This window comes from Vigna umbellata, chromosome 10 (assembly GCF_029865625.1).
Source record: "Vigna umbellata cultivar VRB3 chromosome 10, Vumbellata_1.0, whole genome shotgun sequence".
In the NCBI taxonomy this organism is placed as follows: domain Eukaryota; kingdom Viridiplantae; phylum Streptophyta; class Magnoliopsida; order Fabales; family Fabaceae; genus Vigna; species Vigna umbellata.
Genome location: NC_142174.1, coordinates 16,476,607 through 16,498,046, shown reverse-complemented (window position 1 = coordinate 16,498,046; position 21,440 = coordinate 16,476,607). Strand labels below are relative to the sequence as shown.

Genomic DNA, 21,440 nt, shown 5'->3' with positions numbered 1-21,440 from the left:
TCATAAATTACGAAAATTACATCCTCATCCTTCTTTTTCCTTTTCCATCTCATCATTTTTGTTTAAATATTTCAATCCAAATTTAATATTCTTACTTTTATTAGTTTATTTTCTTTATTCACATGGATCCAATATATTATTTACAGAACCTATTATATATAAAATTTAATAGTAAAATCATTTATATTATTTAAAAAGTTGTTTTTTAATTTGAAAAATAATTAAATTAACATTTTCAATTTGAATAAAATTTAAATAATAATGTTAAATTTTTATTAAAATATTAAATAACATTTTCAGCAATTAATATTAATTTTTTATTAAAATATTAAATTATTAGTTTATATTCAAATAAAATTTAATCACTAATATCAATAATGATTAACTTTATTAAATTTATAAATTTATTAAAAATAAAAATGTCTAATAATTATTGAAATAATGTAATTAGTTTAGTTTAGTAATTTATATGAATAATTTATTTTGAAAAAGAATTGAAGTTATTATAAAAGAAATTTCAGTCTATTTTCTATTTTATGAAAGTGAAGAATAAAAATTGTTTATTAAGGAACCAATTTCTGAAAGCAAGAACTGATAAATCTATTCCTTAAATTTTTGTGCTAATATCTTTGTTTGGAAAAGGATTTATTGTATAGAAACAATATGTTAATAATAAGCTGCTGGTAAATTTTTGTGCTAATATCTTTGTTTGGAAAAGGGTTTATTGTGTAGAAACGTTAATAATAAGCTGCTGGAAAACTGAAATGAATAACAATTGTGTGTCTGTCGGTCAAACTCCTGGGAGAAAAAGTCAGAAAGTCACTGTTGATTGAAGGAAGCTTCTCATCACCACACACGAAAAGAAGTGGAACAGAACCCCCCCTTTTGCTGAAGATCAAGTCTTCTCCTCTTGTTGGGAGATCCTAACTGCAGCAGACGATGGCCGAGGTTGCCGTGCAAACCGTTGCTACAAAGCTGACGGAGCTACTGGTGGAGCAAGCAGCGGTGGCGGTTTCACAGCTTGCAGGGGTAAGAGGGCAGGTGGAAAATTTGAAGAACGAATTGGGGTGGATGCAGAGCTTTCTCAGGGATGCAGATGCCAAACAAGAAGGCAGCGACCGAGTTCGCTTGTGGGTGTCGGAAATCAGAGACGTGGCTTTCGAGGCAGAAGAACTAATAGAAACCTACGTGTACAACACAACCATGCAGAGGCAGTTGGACAAGGTGTTCAGACCTTTTCATCTGTACAAGGTCAGAACCAGGATCGACAAGATCCTGTCCAAGATCAAGAGTATATCCGGCAGGCGGGAAACCTACGGCGTCGTAATGACAGGTCATGATGGTAATAATAGTAATGAAAGGTTGAGGCAGTGGAGACAGCCTTCTCCTTCTTCTGAGGAAGAGTATCTTATTGAGCTTGAAGATGACATGGAGTTATTTCTTAGCCAGTTGCTTGCCCTGGAACCAAACCCTTACGTAGTTTCTATAGTTGGCATGGGGGGTTTGGGGAAAACCACTTTGGCTAAGAAGCTCTACAATCACAATAAAATTACCAACCATTTTGATTGTAAAGCGTGGGTGTATGTCTCTAAAGAGTATAGGAGGATAGATGTTCTGCAAGGGATTCTGAGGGATGTGGATGGTGCCCCCAGACATGAAATGGGGAGAATACCTGAGGAAGAGTTTATCAACAAGCTGCGCACTGTGTTGAGCGAGAAAAGGTATTTGGTGGTGCTTGATGACATTTGGGGGATGGAGGTTTGGGATGGGTTAAAATCTGCCTTTCCTAGAGGGAAGATGGGAAGCAAGATATTGCTGACCACAAGGAATTGGGATGTTGCTTTACATGCTGATGCCTGTAGTAATCCTCATCAGTTGCGGCCATTGACAGCAGATGAGAGTTTGAGATTGCTCAGTAACAAAGCTTTTCCTGGAACGAACGGCATCCCCGCAGAGTTAAAGGATCTTGCGACGGAGATTGTGGTCAAATGTGGAGGTTTGCCTCTGGCTGTGGTAGTGGTCGGTGGTTTGCTGTCTAGGAAGCTCAAGTCAAGTGGGGAGTGGAAACGGGTGCTGCAAAATATCAGCTGGTACTTGCTAGAAGAGCAAGAGAAGATAGCAAGAATTTTGGCTTTAAGCTACAATGATTTGCCTTCTCATTTAAAGTCGTGTTTTTTGTATTTGGGTCTTTTCCCGGAAGGTGTGAACATTCAGACAAAAAAATTGATCAGACTATGGGTAGCGGAGGGATTTCTTCCGCAAGAAGGAGAAGAAACTGCTGAAGGTGTTGCCCAGAAATATTTGAATGAGTTGATTGGTAGGTGCATGATTCAAGTGGGAACAGTGAGCTCGTTAGGCAGAGTCAAAACAATTCGCATCCACCATCTCCTCAGGGATCTTTCACTCTCTAAAGGAAAAGAGGAATATTTTCTCAAAATATTTCAAGGTGATGTGACAGGTCCATCCACTAAAGCCCGGCGCCAGTCCATGCATTCTTGCGATGAGAGGTATGACTTCTTAAAACACAATGCGCATCATTCACGTTCCTTGCTGTTCTTCAACAGAGAATATAATGCAGATATAGCCAGGAAACCCTGGCTTCCTTTAAATTTTCAGCAAGAAAAGAAGTTGAATTTCATCTACAGGAAATTTAAGCTACTCAGGGTATTAGAATTAGATGGTGTTCGGGTAGTTAGCCTGCCAAGCACAATAGGGGACTTGATTCAGTTGAGGTATCTAGGATTGAGGAAGACTAATCTAGAAGAAGAACTTCCACTTTCCATTGGAAATTTGCTAAACCTGCAGACACTTGATCTAAGTTATTGTTGCTTTTTGAAGAAAATACCAAACGTAATTTGGAAGTTGGTGAATTTGAGACATCTGCTCCTGTACACTCCTTTTGATTCTCCGGATAGTGGCCATCTACGGTTGGACACATTAACCAATCTACAAACCCTACCTCACATTGAGGCTGGAAACTGGATAGTCGATGGTGGTTTAGCGAATATGGTTAACCTTAGGCAATTGGGGATTTGTGAATTATCAGGACAATTGGTGAATTCTGTACTTTCTACCGCACAAGGATTACGGAACCTTTGTTCACTGTCACTATCACTTCAATCTGAAGAGGATGAATTTCCAATCTTTATGCAGCTGTCTCAGTGCACTCATCTCCAGAAGCTCTCTTTAAATGGAAAGATCAAGAAGCTACCTGATCCACATGAGTTCCCTCCAAACCTCTTAAAACTAACTCTACATAACTCCCACCTACAGAAGGAGTCTATTGCCAAACTGGAGAGATTACCAAACCTTAAGATGCTCGTTTTGGGTAAAAGGGCATACAATTGGCCGGAACTGACTTTCAATTCCGAAGGGTTTTCACAATTGCATATTTTGCGACTTCATTTGAAAGAATTGGAGGATTGGACAGTTGAGCAAAGTTCAATGCCAAGGCTTGAGTACATCGTTATTGATCGTTGTGAGAAATTGAAAACGATTCCGGAAGGACTGAAAGCTATCACTTCTCTGAAGAAATTAAAAATTATAGGAATGCCTGTAGAATTTGAACATAAACTTCGGACTAAAGATATCTCCGAGTTCACAAATACTCCGGTAATTGAATCAACTACAGACATTTTGGCATTTGGTACGCTACTTTATTCACCTATCTGATACAAGATTTGATGCGAAGTACATTGTAAGTAAATGCAAAGAATTTAGAAAACTTACTTTCATTATTGCATATCACACTGCAGATTAATCGCTGGCGCAATGTTGGTGATAATGATAAGAGACCCACTTCATCTATGGAATGGAAGCATTTGCAAGTTCTGACACTCAATAGTTCAGGATCCTGCTTCAATTTTTTTTTTGGCAAAATGCATCTTCTTGACAATGGTTCAAGCACTGATCAGTCTTTTTCACTTCTATTCGCGCAGGATCTTACTCTTTTTCAAAATCTTTGGGATTGGCTTCTGGTAACTATTCATGTAAACAGCACAGGGGTTTGCCACAAGAGAGCATTTCTCTGAGATTGAACAGCTGAGACAAATGGATAGCTCAGTCACACGTAAATGGCCGAGATTTATCTCAATTTTTTAATTTATGGTTTTAATTTTTTTAATGTGGCCAGAAAAGGGTCCTGGATATTCATTGTTCTTTCGTTTTTTGCCGAACGTCACTATCACAAACAATTCTTTTTCATTTACAGCAAAAGCTGAAACGTTAGAAAGAATTTCAGTGCTAATGTAATGCAGCACAGTGCCTCGGGTATAGCAAACCTTGTCGCAGCAGCTATGCAAGAAAAAAGAATTTGTCATTATTACTCTCAATAATCAAGTTGTAAGTTCTGTACATCATTCTGTTAAGACATTTGTATCCATCTCATTGCTACCCCTGTTCTCAAGGATGAATGATTACTTAATTGCAAGTTGTTAAAATTGAAAATAATGTATAATGATTGATGGAAGAAGTACAAAAGGATTATATCTCAAAGCTTAACCATTACACAAAAACCATAAATAAAATGCTCAACCACTTAACGGAAGCAACCAAGACAAATGCTTAACTACAATAAAGGCAAAAAGCAGACAAAAACAATCCCACTGTTTAACCATCTATAGCAGAAGCTTAAGTCATAGTAGCTTAAGTCTTCAAATACAGCTTTTCTGTGGATTAGAAACAGAATTGCATCAATTGAACCAAAACAGTTGTGTGTGCAATTTCTTGATTAACTTACCAACAAGTCTTTGGTCCAACTAATACTCCACATGATCACTTTTATTACCAACTTCACTCCCCAAGGTGCAGATTGAAGGTTACAAAAAATAATAATTTAAAAGCTATTAATTTTTTATTTCATGATAAATGTATTAAAATTATTATTCTGATACATTAATGTTTTACAGAATTTTATTTAGCGTTATTTATTTGAAATGTATTCTATTCCACATGAAAGGTTACACAAATTTCATCGAACTTCATACCTACATATAAATCCCAACTACTTGAACAATTCATTCAAATTTCAACTAATTACACAAACCCAATTTAAACACACAATGACGCTATCAAAAGGATTATTTGAGGGACATCTTGGCACTGCCAAGGATCACAATAATTGACTCTCATGTTTTCAAATGCTGTAAACAATGGAAAGGAAAGTAAAATCCAAGTGCAATTTTCACAAGTGGTACATCACAAAGACGTTACTTCATCACTTGTTAATTTTTCTGCAGTTCTTTCTGATCTCTCCCCTTGATCCTGTTAGAGGAGTGATGTTTCCCATCTTAACCATGGACTGGGCAAATTGTTCAAAGAATAGGTCATTTCTCTCTGCATACTTCCTCACTAAATCCGCGGATTCTTTATTCTTTGTCAAGAGAACTTCGTCAGAACTTAGCAGACCTTTGTTAGCCAACAAGTTTTTGTAGTAGAAGTTGTCAAATTTAAGTGGGGTAACAAAGTCTAAGACAAACAGATTCTGATCCCCACCAGATCTTGGACACCGAGTGCGCAATTCAGCAGCATACTGTTGATCAAGCGTGAAGTCTGCTTTTCCATTGCCAGTTTGGTTGTAGAGTCTCTGCCTGAAGCTGGTACACCGGGAATCTCCAATAGTGTGGCTCCCTACAACATATCAAAACTTGTTCATGATGCAGATGCAGCTAATCAATACTGCTAATCGAGTGAAAACAAACTGATCCTCAAATTAAGATGACTTATACTATGTTTATTTCTGTATGTGAAAGTATCAAACAACAAAATATCCCGTTTGATGGTAATTTTGTCACAATCGAGTTTGCTCAAAGCCCTTTAGTTTGGAAGTGAAAAATAAGTAACTTTTGTGTTGGGTTAAATTTTTCCACGCAATTCTAAGACCAATCTAATTTAAGATCAAATTTTCAAATATAAATATAATTAATTATTTCGTTTAGCTGTAAATTTTGTATTAATTTTGTCGTGATCTTGAAATATACATAATTTTGCTTGAAACTCGATTTGAACCAAAATAAGTTTTGTAAAATCAAACTCATCTTGAAACAAGTTTGTAAATATTCATCTAAACAAACTATGGGCGTAAACCAAACATGTTTTGAAGACAAACTCCGAGAAGCGGGTAAGTATTAGGAGTGTACCAGATAGAGCAACGAGATCAACAATGTCAAGCCCCTTAAGCTTGAACTTAGTTAGAATAGTCTCGAATGTGTTGTTGGGAGCAGGAATGTTGTTATTTGAGCCACTGATGCTTGCACCTAGAGAGTCCCTTCTCCCTAGAGGTACTTCCCAGCTTGGTCCTCCGGTCTGCAATGATTAATCAGGCTTTATCACTAATTTTTGAATTTTAGTAGTCAAAGGTAATGGTACGAGTGCAGAAAAAAAAGGTATTTACAAGAACAGTTGAATCTCTCGCAGCTAGAGCCAAAATGTCAGCGCATGACACTGTATGTGAACATTCTTTCTCTAGTGCGGATTTAATTTCATCAATGACTTCAAATCCTCGAGCTGAATCACGGTTAGGATTTGACCTCTTTTCACTGATAATAGTTCCACTGCTGTCTAGCAACACTGATGCATCACACCCCTGCAACATCAAACTTGAGTCAAACATTTCAACCATATAATTTCTACAATAAATTTGGCAGTGAAGAATAAAGAGTGGAAATATCATCACTCTAAATTTCTGTAATATGAACATCAGCAAGAATAAGAGAGTTGAGGCACTGCTATAGATTTTTTAATTATATTAACCAAGTTATGGGGTTTATTTTCTGTGATATATAGAGACCTTGACAAAACAATCATGGAAATGTAGCCTCAGCAATGAAGCAGCCATGCGGGGTTCCTTTGCCACTGCCTTGGCAACAACAGATTGGACAATCTCTTGAACTCTGGGGCATGAACCGTCATAAAATTGAGGGTAAAGATAACCTTCAATTTTCTTTTCACAGTGACAGAAGGGAGCAAAGGGTAGTAGAGACAGAAGCAGGAGAAAGTTTATGGAGTTGACCATTGTTGTTCCTTTCAAGAACACTTCCCTGAACAACAATTGCACAAGGGTAGTTGAAGTGGTGTTTTCTAGCTGGATTGGTGAACATTATGATGGGATATGGTATTTATAGAGAAGAACTTGACTGAAAATTATTGCATGACAGAGAACGAATGAAAAAAGGCGCAGTGGAAGGATAGGAAAAGCTGGAGTTGGTAACTAACTAGTTTTCAAATCCGCACAAAAAGATGAAGAGTAGTTAGCTACCGATACTTGTCATGTTAAATCACTCAAAGCTATAGTATTAACATACTGGTTTGACGTTCTAAACACAGAGCAACACGCTTTTAGTTATACATAAAGCAAAAATACTTAATGCACAAATAATATTGTCATTTTGGAGTGATTTTTCTCGATAACTTAACAAGAGAGATAAAAAGATAACATCAAGAATTATGAGGTAAGATGAATGACACGATGAATTTAAATTATAAAATGTATGAAAGAGCCAAATAGTGTAATTTATGTAAAAGAGAACTCTATGGACCCGGTTCCTTTGACATTGTTGCGGTATTCTTTCATCGAAAGGTGTGCTGGATTGGTCTTTTTATTTTAAGATCAGCGTCGATTCCTTCCTTTTGTTTTTTTAAGCTTCGTCTTTTCCTTTTCACCGGACAACTGTGATGTAGGCTAATAATTATTACCACCATGGTGAAATAACTCGTGTTAGTAAAATATTCTTAGTTTACCTAATAATATGTTCGTACACTTTTTCTCACTTCTCTGATTCATTTTTATGTCTACAAACTCTCTGTTTTAGTCTATACTTTTATGTTCTAGTATCTAGTTTTTTACTGTGCAAAATCAATACAAAATGGAGATATATATAGGAATTAGAACACACAAAAAATTGCCTATATAAAAACTAAAAGTCATATATCCACGAAATCTAAACAAATACTACTTTGTGTTTACAAGACAAGGAATTCATTGGTGCTTCCTTAGGGCAGAAGACTGGTATTTCATCAATCCACGAAAGCCAAGCACTATTATAATCGAGTATTGAGTTGTTCAAATAAACTACGACATTATCAAAAAGGCCTCGCAGTTGTTTCTTCTTCTCTGGGTCTTATTAGATGGAGTCTTACCAAAAGTGGAGTCTTACTGTCTGCAACGTGAAAACTCATGAGAAGGATGAGAAAGAGTATTTGGTGTCTCTGAAACAACAATTCAATCATATACACTAAATTCACATGTACTTTAAGGTTCAAGAAACAAATTCAGTAACATAAGAGTATAGAGGTATTGAAAGTGTTCAACCACATAGGAACTAAAATATGTTTTTGTTTTAGTGAGGGCATATCTTTACTTTTGTTGATATTTTCTTCTTTATTCTTTCCATTGGACAAGGGTGTATATTAAAAAGGAAAGAAAAAGGTAGACTGACTTTCAGATACCGTGACAGAATGATAGATTATCAGATTATAATATCAATCATATCCACGTTTGTATTCTTGGTTCTTCTTTTCTTGTGTCGGTAAAAAGAAGCTATAAACGCTAGTGTCTGCTATGTTCGAGCTTTCATGAGTTACATCATTAAATGTGAACATCATCTTCTTTTGGACACCTGTAACAACCTTAATTTAGACTTGTGCAGTTGTTTATATGTGTAAGGGTAAAAATTATAAATGTTGATAAGGGCTAAAATAAATAACAAAGACTGTGGCAGGATCTATGATGTAATGTAACGAAGGAACAGGTATAGCTGGATACCTAATCCTCTATACCTTTCTATTAGTTTAAGTCTTAAACAGAACTTGTCTTCTCTTCATTTAACATTATGTTCTTATAGCATTACTTTTTTTTTTGTTGTTTATTTTGCATAGTGTATGTTGTTATTGGGTATATAGCATATAGTATATATGCTTAGCTTTGATTCCAGGAAATCTACGACTTTGCTATACTAAAAAATTAGGGCATAGTAGAGTGAGTGCGATAGGATCATTTCTTTTCTTCTCTTTCTTTAATTTTAACAGTTTCTTTTTTCTTATTTTAACAGATAACGTTAAGTTAGACATGTGGCAATTAAAGCTGTAAAGATCACTAAGGATTATTACATTAATGAAATATTATCGGAAGTAATACCGATAAAGTAAAGTTACATGCTTGTTCTCTTGCTCTCTTAATAATAATGCTTGCATGGTGTACTTGCTTAGCTTTTAAGTCCTCCAATGCACATTACTTTATCAAACACAAAAGTAATTTTCGCACGATGAGTATACAAAATTAAAATAACATTAAATAAAACTTAACGTGAAGTGCTTTTTTATCATTATTAAATTTTAAATGTTCATACTTATCATACCCTAATTGTGCTATTAAAAAATTATTCCACTTAAATACCCATTTTCTTCTTATAACTTGGTTATCGGGGAATTATTAGAGCTTGTGAGTTCAGATAAAGAAGAAGAAGAAATAAAACTTGAATTAATTGATGTAAAAGTTTCGGATAAAAAACAGAAAGTATTTTTTTTCTCTTTAGGTCTTTATGTATTAATGTTAATCTCTCACTACATGGGACTAGGGTTAAAATTGTTCTTATTTTGTTCTTGTCTAAACCTTTTGAAATTGTTACTCTGAATTTGGTTGGAATATGATAAGATATGACTGGAACGCATTGAGATAGTTTATATTTGATACATGGCTGATATAAAGAGAATTACGTTGTTCATAGTTTAGTTTGAAAGAAAACATTATACCAAGCTAAGTTAAACTATAAAAGAAAAGTTTTAATAAACTAAACTAATTAACTTTGATAATGAATTAAACTAAACTATTTAAATTTTTGTTAATTTCTATATTAAAAAACTAAATTGAACTATTATAGTGATTGAATACTATAATTACTAAACTATATTTTTTGAATTAAAACTAAACTAGAAGTTAATACTTCAATAAATATGTAATCTTTACTAAAAAAATTATTATATTGTCCTAAATATGAAATTAATAGTTCAATGTTATATATCTTTTATTAACAAAAATATATTTTGTAATAAAAATAAAAAATAGATGTTGAAATGACTATTTTCATTAATGGCTCTAGAAACTCGAGAATTGCGTTGATTTGGATTAGTTTGCTTTAATGTCGTATTACAACTTATGTCGTATTACAACCTAACTAAACTAAAAAAATACTTTATCCCAACTAAATTAGACTAAAAATAATTGTTTGACCAAGTTTAGTTGTACCTGAACTATTTTTTAGTATAGTTAACTATATTATACATTTTTTTAACTGAACTATTTTTTTCGTAAACTAAAAGTAATTTAATTATCTTAACGCATTAATTCTTATCACATATTAAAAAAACAGATAAGATAATCCATACACAAATTTATTTATTGACAACGTAGGCATCAACCTTTTATAGACAAATTCCAGATGATAATTATTATAAATATCAAAGTCTTAGTGTGAAAACAATTAACGAAAGGTACGAAAAGATAGATAGAGAAAAATATGATATGCTAACAACTAAGAAAAATCAGGTGCTAGATTCTTGCTGTAACCTATTTTTTTGTTCCAAACTTCTTGCTGTGATTTTTGTTTACAGACAAAACATAATACCCATAATTTATATCAGTTGATCTACAACAATTTAACAAAACAAAAGTAACTACAACGATCTAGTTTTGAATATAAGATTCAGCTCTTTAACAAATTATCAATAAATTTGATTCATTTATTTAAAACAAATTATTTAAAATTTTGAGTTTGATTTATTAAAACATGACTAAACTTGATCTTGACTTGTTTATCTCATTTACAAATTAATTAATTTTGTTTTATAAAAAAATTCTTAGTTTTTCTTCAATTATATCAATATAATATCTAAAAGTGATTTTAATAGTAATTTATTAATTAAAATAAACATTAAATTTTTAATGGAAAGTCAATTCAAATGTTAAAAAAAATAGTACTTTACAATATTTTAATAAATTTTAATTAATAAAATTTGAAGTTTAAAACAACTATACAAATTTGCAGGTGTGTGTGTATATATATATATATATTCATGTTTTTCAGTTGGTACATGTTAGCAAAGTGTACCGGGTTTTAGTAGTCAAAATACCCTTATATATCATGAATGAATTCTAAGTTTTAAGGTTAAGGGTATTTTAATAATTTCATTCTCAAAACTAAAAAGAAAAAGAAACTCCCAAACCATTACTCATCTTCCTCATTCCTTTCAATCATTTTTCTTTCATCTTTCTCACTCTAACATTTTCTCTGTCACCCTTGTAGTCAAGTGAAAAAATCAGAAACATTCATCGTTAAACAATTTGTATTTGTAAAGAGTTGAGTCATGAACATATTCGCCTTCAGGAAATGTTCATTCAAGATCTCTTTAATTTCATCATCTTCACTCACCTCTCTAATTTCATCATGTGCAGATGTTGAATCTATCATCTCTAAAAAAAACCTCTAGGCCAATTACCAATTCTTTCATATGTCATTATGCTTGTGAAAATTAGATAAGACAAAAATTATAAAATGAATACTCATTATAAAATCATTTATTTAAGAAATTGTTTAATTGTGAGTGTTTCTCATTTTTTCCAAACCAATTACCAATTTCTTTGGATGTCAGTATGTTTGTGAAAATTAGATAAAATTAGATAAGACAAAAATTATAAAATGAAAACTCATTATAAAATCACATTTTTTAAGAAATTGTTTAACAACGAGTGTTTTTTATTTTTTTAAGCCAATTACCAATTCCTTCATATGTCATTATGTTTGTAAAAATTAGATAAAATTAGATAAGACAAAAATTATAAAATGAAAATTCATTATAAAATTATTTTTTGTAAGAAATTGTTTAACGAGTGTTTCTAATTTTTTGTTCAGTTGGGGCTACGACAGAGAAAATGTTGGAATGAGAGAGATGAAAGAGAAAAGGTTGAGAGGAACGAGAGAGGTGAGTAAGGGTTTGGGTTTTTTTTTTTTTTTTAGTTTTGAATGAAAATTATTAAAATACCCTTAACCTTAAAACTTAGAATCCATGACAAAAATACCCTTATATATCATGGATTCTAAGTTTTAAGGTTAAGGGTATTTTAATAATTTTCATTCTCAAAACTAAAACTCTTACTCACCTCTCTCATTCCTCTCAACCATTTCTCTTTCATCTCTCTCACTCCAACTTTTTCTTTAGCCCAAATTGAAAAAATCAGAAACACTTGTCGTTAAACAATCTTACAAAAAATGATTTTATAATGAGTTTTCATTTTATAATTTTTGTCTTATCTAATTTTATCCAATTTTCACAAGCATAAAGGAATTCGAAAAAATCAGAAATACTCGCGGTTAAACAATTTCTTACAAAAAATGATTTTATATTGAGTTTTCATTTTATAATTTTTTTCTTATATAATTTTATCTAATTTTCACAAACATAATGACATAAAAGGAATTGGTAATTGGCCTGAAAAAATATCAGAAACACTCGTTAAACAATTTCTTACAAAAAATGATTTTATAATGAGTTTTCATTTTATAATTTTTGTCGTATATAATTTTATCTAATTTTCAGAGGCATAATGACATCCGAAGGAATTGATAATTGGCCTGGAGGGTTTTTTTTTAGAGATGATGATTCAACATATCAAGATGATGAAATTAGAGAGGTTAGTGAAGATGGTTGAAATTGAAAGAGAAAAGGTTGGAGTGAGAGAGATGAAAGAGAAAGGGTTGAGAGGAATGAGAGATGTGGGGAAGGGTTTGGGGGTTTCTTTTTTTTTTTTTTAGTTTTGAGAATGAAAATTATTAAAATACCCTTAACCTTAAAACTTAGAATCCATGATATATAAGGGTATTTTTGTCTACTAAAACCCGATACACATTGCTAAAATATACCAACGCGTTAGCAAACCCATATATATATATATATATATATATATATATATATATATATATATATATATATATATATATATATATATATATATATATATAATTTCTTATAAATAAGTTCTTTATCTTTTATAAATAAAAATTCACTTAAATATAATATAACATTACATGCGAGTGAATTGCATATCTTAGATTTGATAGAATGGTTATTCTAATTAATTATGTTTTAATGTCTTTCATTTCACGATAAAAAAACAAAAGTGTATTATGATGGAATTTTTGCAAAAACATGTATTGGTCTTGAAAAAAATAAATTGAAATAGAAGTGAAGATATAAATATGAACTACAAAAATAATAATGATAAAATGATATATATTTATATTGATTTGAGATATATTATAAGATTAAAATAATTATAAAAAAGTAAATTTTTATATTTAAATTAGTATCAAATAAATGTAGAAAATGTGTGTGTGAATTAAAATAAAGCTACAGCGTTGGCAAACTAGCATTTTACATTTTATATTCAATAAATCATCCAGTTTTATGAATTATTTTTCGCAGATTGAAAAAAGTAGTTATCGAAGGTGATGAACATAAGGTAATTGGTGGGGCTAGGTTGCAAAATAACATTCTTTTGTTTTAGTTTTATTTATTATTCATATTGAGGTATTTTTGGTGAACATAACTGGTTGAGTTTAAAGTTGAAGACAGAGCAAAGAATTTGATGGGTCGTAGAAAGTTTTGGTTTGATGTCCGGTTCAGGCCAGCATATGATGCCCTTTTGTTAGTTCTCTTCGTTAGTGCGACAGGAAAAGGGAGCTGTTTTCGTGAGTTAGTTTTTCATACCATATGTCAAACATACTCTCTAATTTTGTACCAGACAATGATTCATTCTGTACGGACATAATAGGGCTGCCTTAGCCGCCCTATATTATACTTATAATACTATACATAGAGAGTAAGTCCTATCCTAATAGAGACAAAATCTGATCAGCATAATTCATATATTCAGCATATGCTTTTCTTCTGTCGTTTAGAAAATTTACTAGTTCTCATGTAGGAACATTTTGTGTTAGAGGGCATTTGGAAAATCTTCCTGAAAGGCACAAAACTAAAACTTAATTCCCCGTTGATCTCTCGACCTCCACTTCGGCCATCCACTGATTTCATTTGCTTATTTAAAAGAAGTACTGCAACAAAAAAACCAAAATCCTTCAGTAAACAAATAATTCTGCAGCAAGTACCAGAACTTAACAAGATGAGGCACATACGAATCTCTTCTTCTTCTTCTTCTTTTTCTCGATGTAAGCAGAAAGCTCTTCTTGCTTAACAAGTGAATCCTCCAGAGCCTGACAATGCAGAACCATTAACACGATTACCCAAATGCGCCTACTAAATCACTCTGCTATGCTTTTAAGTTATACTTTAATGGCATGTAATGAATAATGTTTTACCTTCTTGGTGGCCAAAAGTTGCTGCTCCAAGTCATCGGCCCGAGTCATAGTTGCATTAAGCATTTTCTCCTTCTCGGGTGGCATGGCTGCAGGCTGCTTATTCATGGTCACCATTTTCTCCTCCAACTCAGCCATGCGTTTCATCACAGTCGCAAACTCTGCAGGAGACAAGCACGTTGCAGGCAAATTGGTCAAAAGCGATTGAGCAGAAGAGCCTTTGATAGACACTGGACACCACGGACTTTAGATGTTTTAGGAATCACGAATTTTTCAATAACAAGATAAACAAAAGAACTGATGCTGAATTAATTAACGAATGAATCCACCACGTGGTGATTTCCTACTTAGTATATGCTTGGTTCTAAAGAAATAAATTTAGCATAGAATGATGGAAGAAATAAAATTGTATTCAACGTGTACCTGTTGATGCTGCCGCTGCCGCCGCCGCCGCCGCTGCAGCCGCTGCTGCCGCAGTTGGATCAACTGCGTCATTAGGTTGGCAAGGTTTCTCGACAGCCGCTGGGGCTAACTCCACAGGCTTGGAGGCTTCAATAGTAGCAGTGACCTGAGAGGCTCGAAAGTGAAAATGTCACAATTATACCATTTAATAAAAATATTTAATTTTTAATTCCTTAAACATTACTCAACGTTCAGAACTAAAAAGAGCATTCCTAAAAGCCAGTAAGATGAAATAGAACTCTTGAAATGTTCTTGAAACTAGAAAAAAAGGAAAGGCACACGCATGTTCAGTCGTATGTTTTCTGGTTTCATAATTTGTCATCTGTAAGAACATATAATAGATATTCTTCCATTTAGTAAACATAAAATATGTTCCTATTTTAACTCTTATAACAAGTGTATTATTGTTATATTAAGAATGTAACAATAATATATATTAAGAATGCATATTTAACATACCACTTCAGCAACGGGAGCAACCTGAGGGGCTGCCTCGAACTTGGGAGTCTCGGGTTCCTGGGCGTATATGCTCACTTATTAGTTCAAAATTTCATAAATGAAAGAAAGCGGAGCATTTGAAGAGGCTCAACTAAATGAAAACGAAATGTATCACAAGATAATCAAAGAGCTAATTAGAATGAGCTATCTGACCTCAGCGATTGATTTCTCTTCCTCGTGTGAGTCACCCTTTCTTGAGCATTTGTGAGCACCGCTGTGAACCATCTGCAATTCCATAATACAATAGGTTTATGAATGATACATACCAAAACTACAGCTGAGGTTATAAGTAGAGAAGGAAGGGAAAGAAAGAGGTCAAATAAAATGGAGCACAGGCTTACCTTTAGTATTTCTGGATCCTTCCATGGGCCCTTATCAGAGCGCATACAGCCTCCTTCACAAGTACAAGTACCTCCCAAAAATTCAGGCAACTCACTGCCAAAGCAAAACCAAGAAGCTTTTCAATAACCTTTCGTCAGTTCTATAGAAAGACTTCAAGGTGGACAATGAAGGCAGAGGAATCAATCAAAGAGATAAAAAGTATATGTGAAACAAGGTAAACCAAATGCTGTCACCTATTCATGGACTCACCTTGCATCAATTATTTCTAGCAATTTGGTGTCAAACTTGTTGCCAAGAACCTGGAAATTTATGTTTGAGTGACATTATTATATTTTTCTGACCAAACAAGCAGATTTAGGGTACTGTTTATATGCTCACATTGATTTTTGCTGTGGTCTTAGGATCAAGGAATGATTTTACGGTGTTCCACAGTATTCTGAATCCAGAACCTGCATTGATGATGAACATGCGGTTCAAGGTCTGCAATGGAGAAACCATGTACGTAATATTACTCAGTAATCCATGATATTTATTCACAATAAAATTTTAGCCAAAGTAGAAAAACTAAGAAATACCTCAGGATAGTTATCACCGTCAATCTTCTGAAGACGAGTAACGAGTTCCCTAGCATGTTTGTTGAAGCTTTTAAGCCCCTGTGGCATTGATTCAATATTGCAGTTTTAGCAACTTCTCATATTTTCCAATTTTTTCTCTGCTATTCATGTTAGGATTCATTTTCAATCCGATAAAATACTATCTCTCGGCTTTTAACATTTTCTCATTTAAGCTACGCTATGTTGAAATGCCAATTTTTTTTAATAAATTATGACTTCATTCTTGGCGCATATGATTAACTATTTCTCTTACCACTCCCTGCACATCGAGGATAGTTGTACTTTGATCGATGTGCTTCTTTGCAGCAATCGAACAAGCTGCAAACTTCACATCAAATGTCCTCTCGAACTCCTTTACATGGTATTTGATATAGCGATCCATGGTTGTGACTTGCATCATTTTCCCGGCATCGACTTGGCCTAGTCTCTCGATATATACAGGCCTTCCCTCTTTGTCCACTCCATGGTGTCCTTGGGGATAATATTGCAAAACTTCATCAATTTCTTTGAAATCAAAGTCCTGGTATAAAGGAAACAAAAACGCCCATAATAGGAAGGAAACTGGTTAAATAAAACTCTCAATCGTGGAAAGCAATAACATTAAAAAATAAAATAAATAAATCCCCTCAGGTCTCAAAAAACATTGTCATTTCAAGTACCTCCTGAATAGTGTCAGCACCAAACTCCTTCCTCCATTTGAGCATTTCAGTCCACATTTCCTTTGTTTTCTCAACATCAAACTTTCTGGCCTTGAGGAATCTATTCAACAAAAATACAAGTGTATTTCAACTTCTTATTTTAATCAATGACATGAGATGATATGCAAGTACACATTCATTCTAGGACAAGGAACAAATAACCATGCAGCATGCTAGCCATATGATAAACGGAATCAGTGTGGTCATGTTTGCACTCATGTTATAACCATTAGATGAAGATCAGACAACAGAGACTTTGAATATGTTTTAAGCTGATTGGCCACGATAAAATATGAGTCTTCCGATCTTTGTCCATCGTGGGATATGAGAATGCCTTTAAATGAGAATGCAGAGAGTCTGAATCCATATATAGGGAAAGGCATAGGAAAGGAAAAAAACCTAAGCATCATATGGTAATCATCGTGTTTTGCAGGGAGTAGTTCGTCCAAAATAAGAGCTTGACGGAACTCATCAACTATTTTCAACTCCTCAGCATCGTGGACATCCTCAATTTCAATGGACATGACCTTGCTGCTTCGCCTACCCTTTTTCGTCAAGGAATTCCTCAGTTTCTGCTTGAAAGAACCTGCCACACATTACAGCATTCAAGAGCCGCATCCATGATAATAACAATAATAATAATAATGATAAGTTAACCAGTTTTGGAAGACATAGTACCAGACATGGTGTCGTTTGAGTTGACAGCTTCTCTGGGCTTGCAGGTGTTGAAATGAAAGTCGATTCAAGCGTACATATCACTCAGGGCATTAAAGGAAAGAAACACAATCCCAAATGCCCTGCCTGCAACCGCATCAACCAACAATTCATTAGATACACACACCGCATCTTCTTTTTCTTTTCATTTACCTTTTAAGGATAACCCAAAAACAATAAAAATGAAACGATTGGAGACGGTACCGGTGAAATCGCGCTAGTTGTGAAAAGCAAGAAGGAATATTGATGCCGAGACAGTGCGGGAGGAAGAAAAAAGAAGAAAGAGATGAATGGGAAGAAATTCTTCTTGGAAGAGAAGAAAAGCAGGATGAAGAAAAAGGGGTTATAGAGAAGACGAGGGTTATCTAAATCCCTCATGCTGAAAATAGTTAGTTTTGGAAAAACGGGCGAAAGACAGTGAAGCGCCATTGACAATGCTGACCAAGTGTGAGTAAGAGCGTAAATCTCTCTTTCAGAATTAGAAAATACAAGAAGAAATGAGACATGACAAAAAGAGACAGAAAGATCGGTTTGGGAACATGTTTAGGCGAAATACTAGGATTTTGTCCTATGTATGTCATCATCGTCAGTTTCGTTTCAATCATGTGTCACTTTTTATCACACAATCTATAATTGACCGCCACGTGTTTCCCTCTTCTTTTCTACTACAAACAACTCCAATAATATTTTTTATTAACATTTTAAAATATAATAATTTATTCACTATAATAAAATAATTACATGATTTTCTAATTTATCGCTTTATACCCCCACTTACATAATAAATATATCTTTAAACTATTTAAAGATTTAAAAATTCTTAAGAATATAATTGATAAAAAATAATTAATATTGTTCTTAATTTTACAAATGAAAAATAAGTAGAAGCGCAAATTTTCTAAAGATTCCACATTAAAAAAAGTAAAAATATTTATAATTTAATATTCTTCTTTATTCTATAATAGTATAAATATTTATAATTAAGTTTATGATAAAAAATGTTCATCAAATGAATATATGGAAATTAAAAATATTTATATTTATATAATAACGAGTATTATACTTATATTATATACAATAAATATTATTAATAATTAGTATTCAGTACATAAACTTCTTAAAGATATCGAAAGAAATTTAATTTATTTTACTCTTCTATTTCTTATAACTATTTTACTTACACATTATTGGAAAAAACTTTAACTAATATGAGTAGATTATCAAATTAAATGAACCAAATACAAATTGCTTTGAGGTCAAATAAGTTACAACTGAACAAATAAACTTGTGGCTTAGTAGTTACCATATATTGATTATATAATAGGCAAAATATTTAAATTATCAAAAATATTTAATTTTAAATCAGTTTTACTGTATATTTTTAAAATAAGTTTTTGTTAAACATTGTTATTATATAAAAAATTTATTAAAAAAATATAAAAGCATATAAAATCCATAAAAAAATTATATTACACATATATTAAAAAACATATTTATTATAAAAAAACTCATGACTTCATTCTTAAAAATAAATCATTCCATACTTTAAATTTTATAAAAAAAAAAATCATCGACGTATTAAAATTTTTATCATACTATATGATCATACTCTACCAAATGTAATAACTTAACACATGTATCAGTTTTTTTTAAAAGTCGCTTCAATTAATTATCAATTAGCTTGATTTATGTTAATGTGAAATGCTTTTAATACTTTGAATATTGTTATTATATTAACTTATTTTATTTTATTATGTAAGGTTGTTTATTCAATTATATATGGGAAAACAGATATTTAATAGTAATGTTTTAGAACATTTAGTTAAGAAACAAAATTCAAATGCAATTGCTTAAATTCTTGTGATATTATTTTTCATTAAAAAAAGTTTTACTTCCATAAGATGCGTATTGACGTTAATACAAATTCTTATTTAATAAATTATAAAGATACAGATTTAATTTTAATTAATTAGCAGCAATTAAAACATAAGTAAAAAAATATAAATTTTATTCCTGTTGAATGTTAAACATAACTTGTTAACCCACATTAGTACAACTAAAAATTGGAGTTGGATGGATTACACTGAAAACCAATTTGACCAAAATCATTTAAATTCATAAATCATTGTGTAAATGAATGAACCACTTTGTTTTGATAACTCCATAAAAGAAAAAAAAAAGTCATTTCAACAAAATTATTGTTACAAGATTAAAAAATAAAATAGCAACATATTAAATGTTACAAAAGGAAAAACACTTGAGAACCCTTCAATAAGATCCTCTTTCATCATAATCCCAAATTCTAATTCTTCATTATGAAACAATCTTAGTTGTAACTCTTCACCCTCCTAATTAATAAGTTGGAAAATTGCTATGTGACAAAAACTGTGCTTTATTTTATTCTTCAGTCAATTTATTGTTCCAATTTGTATTCTTGTACTCTTTCTTTAAATAAGAGTAAACGAAAAGTAAAAAAAAAATTGTGACAAGGTGTGGATTATAATATGTGTACTCCTTCACTTGAATATATTGTATATATGGGTTATCTTCTTATTCATGAGTAAATTCACGCTTCCAATTTCATAACTTGCTATAAGATAAATTATGAGATAAAATTTGAGGAAAAAAATAAAATTAAATAACGTTACAATAAAATGACAGAAAAGTCGATTATTAATAACAAAAATATATTGTAATTATAATTTTATCAGTAAAGTGATTGCCGGTAAACTTTATCGACAGATTGAAAAATTTGTTAGTGAACTTTATTAATCGACACAAATTCGTCAATAACGTAAATATTTATCAGTAATTACTTGATAGATTCTGACTCTCAGTAATATCTATAAGTAAAATTCACGATTGAGTCCATTTCTTACTCTTCATCTTCCTCTTCGTTTTCTTTTCTTTATTTACCTTCTTCCTCTTCTCATTCTCCTCTCCTCCTTACAAGGTTGGTGTTATCACCACCTCCATGTCATCCCCCTCTTTTTCTTCCTTTTCACCCTCTTATTTCTTTTCATTTTCCTCTTTCTTTTCCTCCACCTCCTCCTCCTTTACTTCTTCACTAACATCACCAACCACTAGCACACCTCCGAGCCACTACCACATCATCATCAAGCCACCATCGCACCACCTCCTTATCCTCTTCTTTTTGCGAGAATATATGATACCTCAACCAAATGTATGATTAATCATTAATAGAAGCAATGTTGTACTCTTAACACTATAATCTCTAGAAGTTGTTTGGGAAGGAGATGGTCTCACATTTGTGTATTGCATTTGTCTTGTCCCATCTAATTTCAACAAAATGTTAAAAAATGTAAAGTTAAAGAGACAACTAATAAAAATGTGTACCTATATTAACTATTTTTCAATTTGGAAATATTATAAACATTATTAAATGTTTAGCTGATTCTAATGATTATATTGCCACAAGTTATGAGATAAAACAACCCACATTTCAAGCAAAGTTATTTCCTATGAGAGCCGAATTTCTACAAGTAGCTTCTTGAATAGACCAACTATCGTTGAAAAAGTAAATCCGAAATTATGATGGGACAAGAGGTAATAGCACAAGACAACAAAGTTAGTCAAATGTATGAACTTTATTTTGAAGGGAGCAAGATCATTGTCAATTTTCTCTTCTTAAGACAATTTTCAAAATAATCAAAACATGGTTTGTGGAACGATGGACAAAGAATAGATCCATGTTACGAGCCAGCCACAAATATCTGAAATATATTTAT

General features: G+C 32.3%; 3 protein-coding genes across 7 annotated transcripts; 1 reads left to right on the top strand and 2 right to left on the bottom strand.

Moving 5' to 3' along the window:
* Positions 1-746: 746 nt before the first annotated feature.
* On the top strand, positions 747-4,392 carry ZAR1 (HOPZ-ACTIVATED RESISTANCE 1). 5 transcript variants are annotated; one of them, XM_088100258.1, is made up of 4 exons: positions 747-3,612; positions 3,756-3,843; positions 3,939-4,069; positions 4,211-4,392. In XM_088100258.1, the coding sequence occupies exons 1-3, from the start codon at positions 940-942 to the stop codon at positions 4,043-4,045; spliced, it is 2,868 nt and encodes a 955-aa protein (XP_087956384.1). In that variant the 5' UTR covers positions 747-939; the 3' UTR covers positions 4,046-4,069; positions 4,211-4,392. The 5 variants fall into 5 exon arrangements, 4 of the variants coding, with proteins under 4 accessions (XP_087956384.1, XP_087956382.1, XP_087956383.1 ...); XM_088100256.1 differs by having other exon boundaries at positions 748-3,612; positions 3,756-4,069; XM_088100257.1 differs by having other exon boundaries at positions 749-3,612; positions 3,939-4,392.
* A 536-nt stretch (positions 4,393-4,928) lies between these two features.
* Positions 4,929-7,263, bottom strand: LOC124833817 (peroxidase 72-like). Its single transcript, XM_088100259.1, has 4 exons — positions 6,788-7,263; positions 6,392-6,583; positions 6,138-6,303; positions 4,929-5,628 (listed from the first exon to the last, which is right to left on the bottom strand). The coding sequence occupies exons 1-4, from the start codon at positions 7,010-7,012 to the stop codon at positions 5,216-5,218; spliced, it is 996 nt and encodes a 331-aa protein (XP_087956385.1). The 5' UTR covers positions 7,013-7,263; the 3' UTR covers positions 4,929-5,215.
* A 6,473-nt stretch (positions 7,264-13,736) lies between these two features.
* LOC124833822 (phosphatidylinositol/phosphatidylcholine transfer protein SFH12-like) lies at positions 13,737-18,177 on the bottom strand. Its single transcript, XM_088100416.1, has 15 exons — positions 17,896-18,177; positions 17,656-17,778; positions 17,377-17,563; positions 16,939-17,038; positions 16,533-16,799; positions 16,241-16,318; positions 16,044-16,145; positions 15,915-15,964; positions 15,665-15,758; positions 15,477-15,548; positions 15,285-15,341; positions 14,787-14,931; positions 14,367-14,524; positions 14,184-14,261; positions 13,737-14,102 (listed from the first exon to the last, which is right to left on the bottom strand). Exons 2-15 carry the CDS (start codon positions 17,660-17,662, stop codon positions 14,091-14,093), a joined length of 1,407 nt encoding a protein of 468 aa, XP_087956542.1. The 5' UTR covers positions 17,663-17,778; positions 17,896-18,177; the 3' UTR covers positions 13,737-14,090.
* Between the last annotated feature and the right edge of the window lie 3,263 nt (positions 18,178-21,440).

What these genes read in the sequence shown, in the direction of transcription:
- ZAR1 (XM_088100256.1), top strand. Translation starts at nt 940, where the DNA reads ATGGCCGAGGTTGCCGTGCAAACCGTTGCTACAAAGCTGACGGAGCTA. An exon ending in CCGAGTTCACAAATACTCCG is followed by an intron (nt 3,613 to 3,755) that starts GTAATTGAATCA and finishes ATCACACTGCAG; the next exon opens with ATTAATCGCTGGCGCAATGT.
- LOC124833822 (XM_088100416.1), bottom strand. An exon ending in GATTACCATATGATGCTTAG is followed by an intron (nt 17,039 to 17,376) that starts GTTTTTTTCCTT and finishes TTTGTTGAATAG; the next exon opens with ATTCCTCAAGGCCAGAAAGT. An exon ending in GTGCTGACACTATTCAGGAG is followed by an intron (nt 16,800 to 16,938) that starts GTACTTGAAATG and finishes CCTTTATACCAG; the next exon opens with GACTTTGATTTCAAAGAAAT.
- LOC124833817 (XM_088100259.1), bottom strand. Translation starts at nt 7,012, where the DNA reads ATGGTCAACTCCATAAACTTTCTCCTGCTTCTGTCTCTACTACCCTTT. An exon ending in TCCATGATTGTTTTGTCAAG is followed by an intron (nt 6,584 to 6,787) that starts GTCTCTATATAT and finishes TTGATGTTGCAG; the next exon opens with GGGTGTGATGCATCAGTGTT. An exon ending in CGAGAGATTCAACTGTTCTT is followed by an intron (nt 6,304 to 6,391) that starts GTAAATACCTTT and finishes TAATCATTGCAG; the next exon opens with ACCGGAGGACCAAGCTGGGA.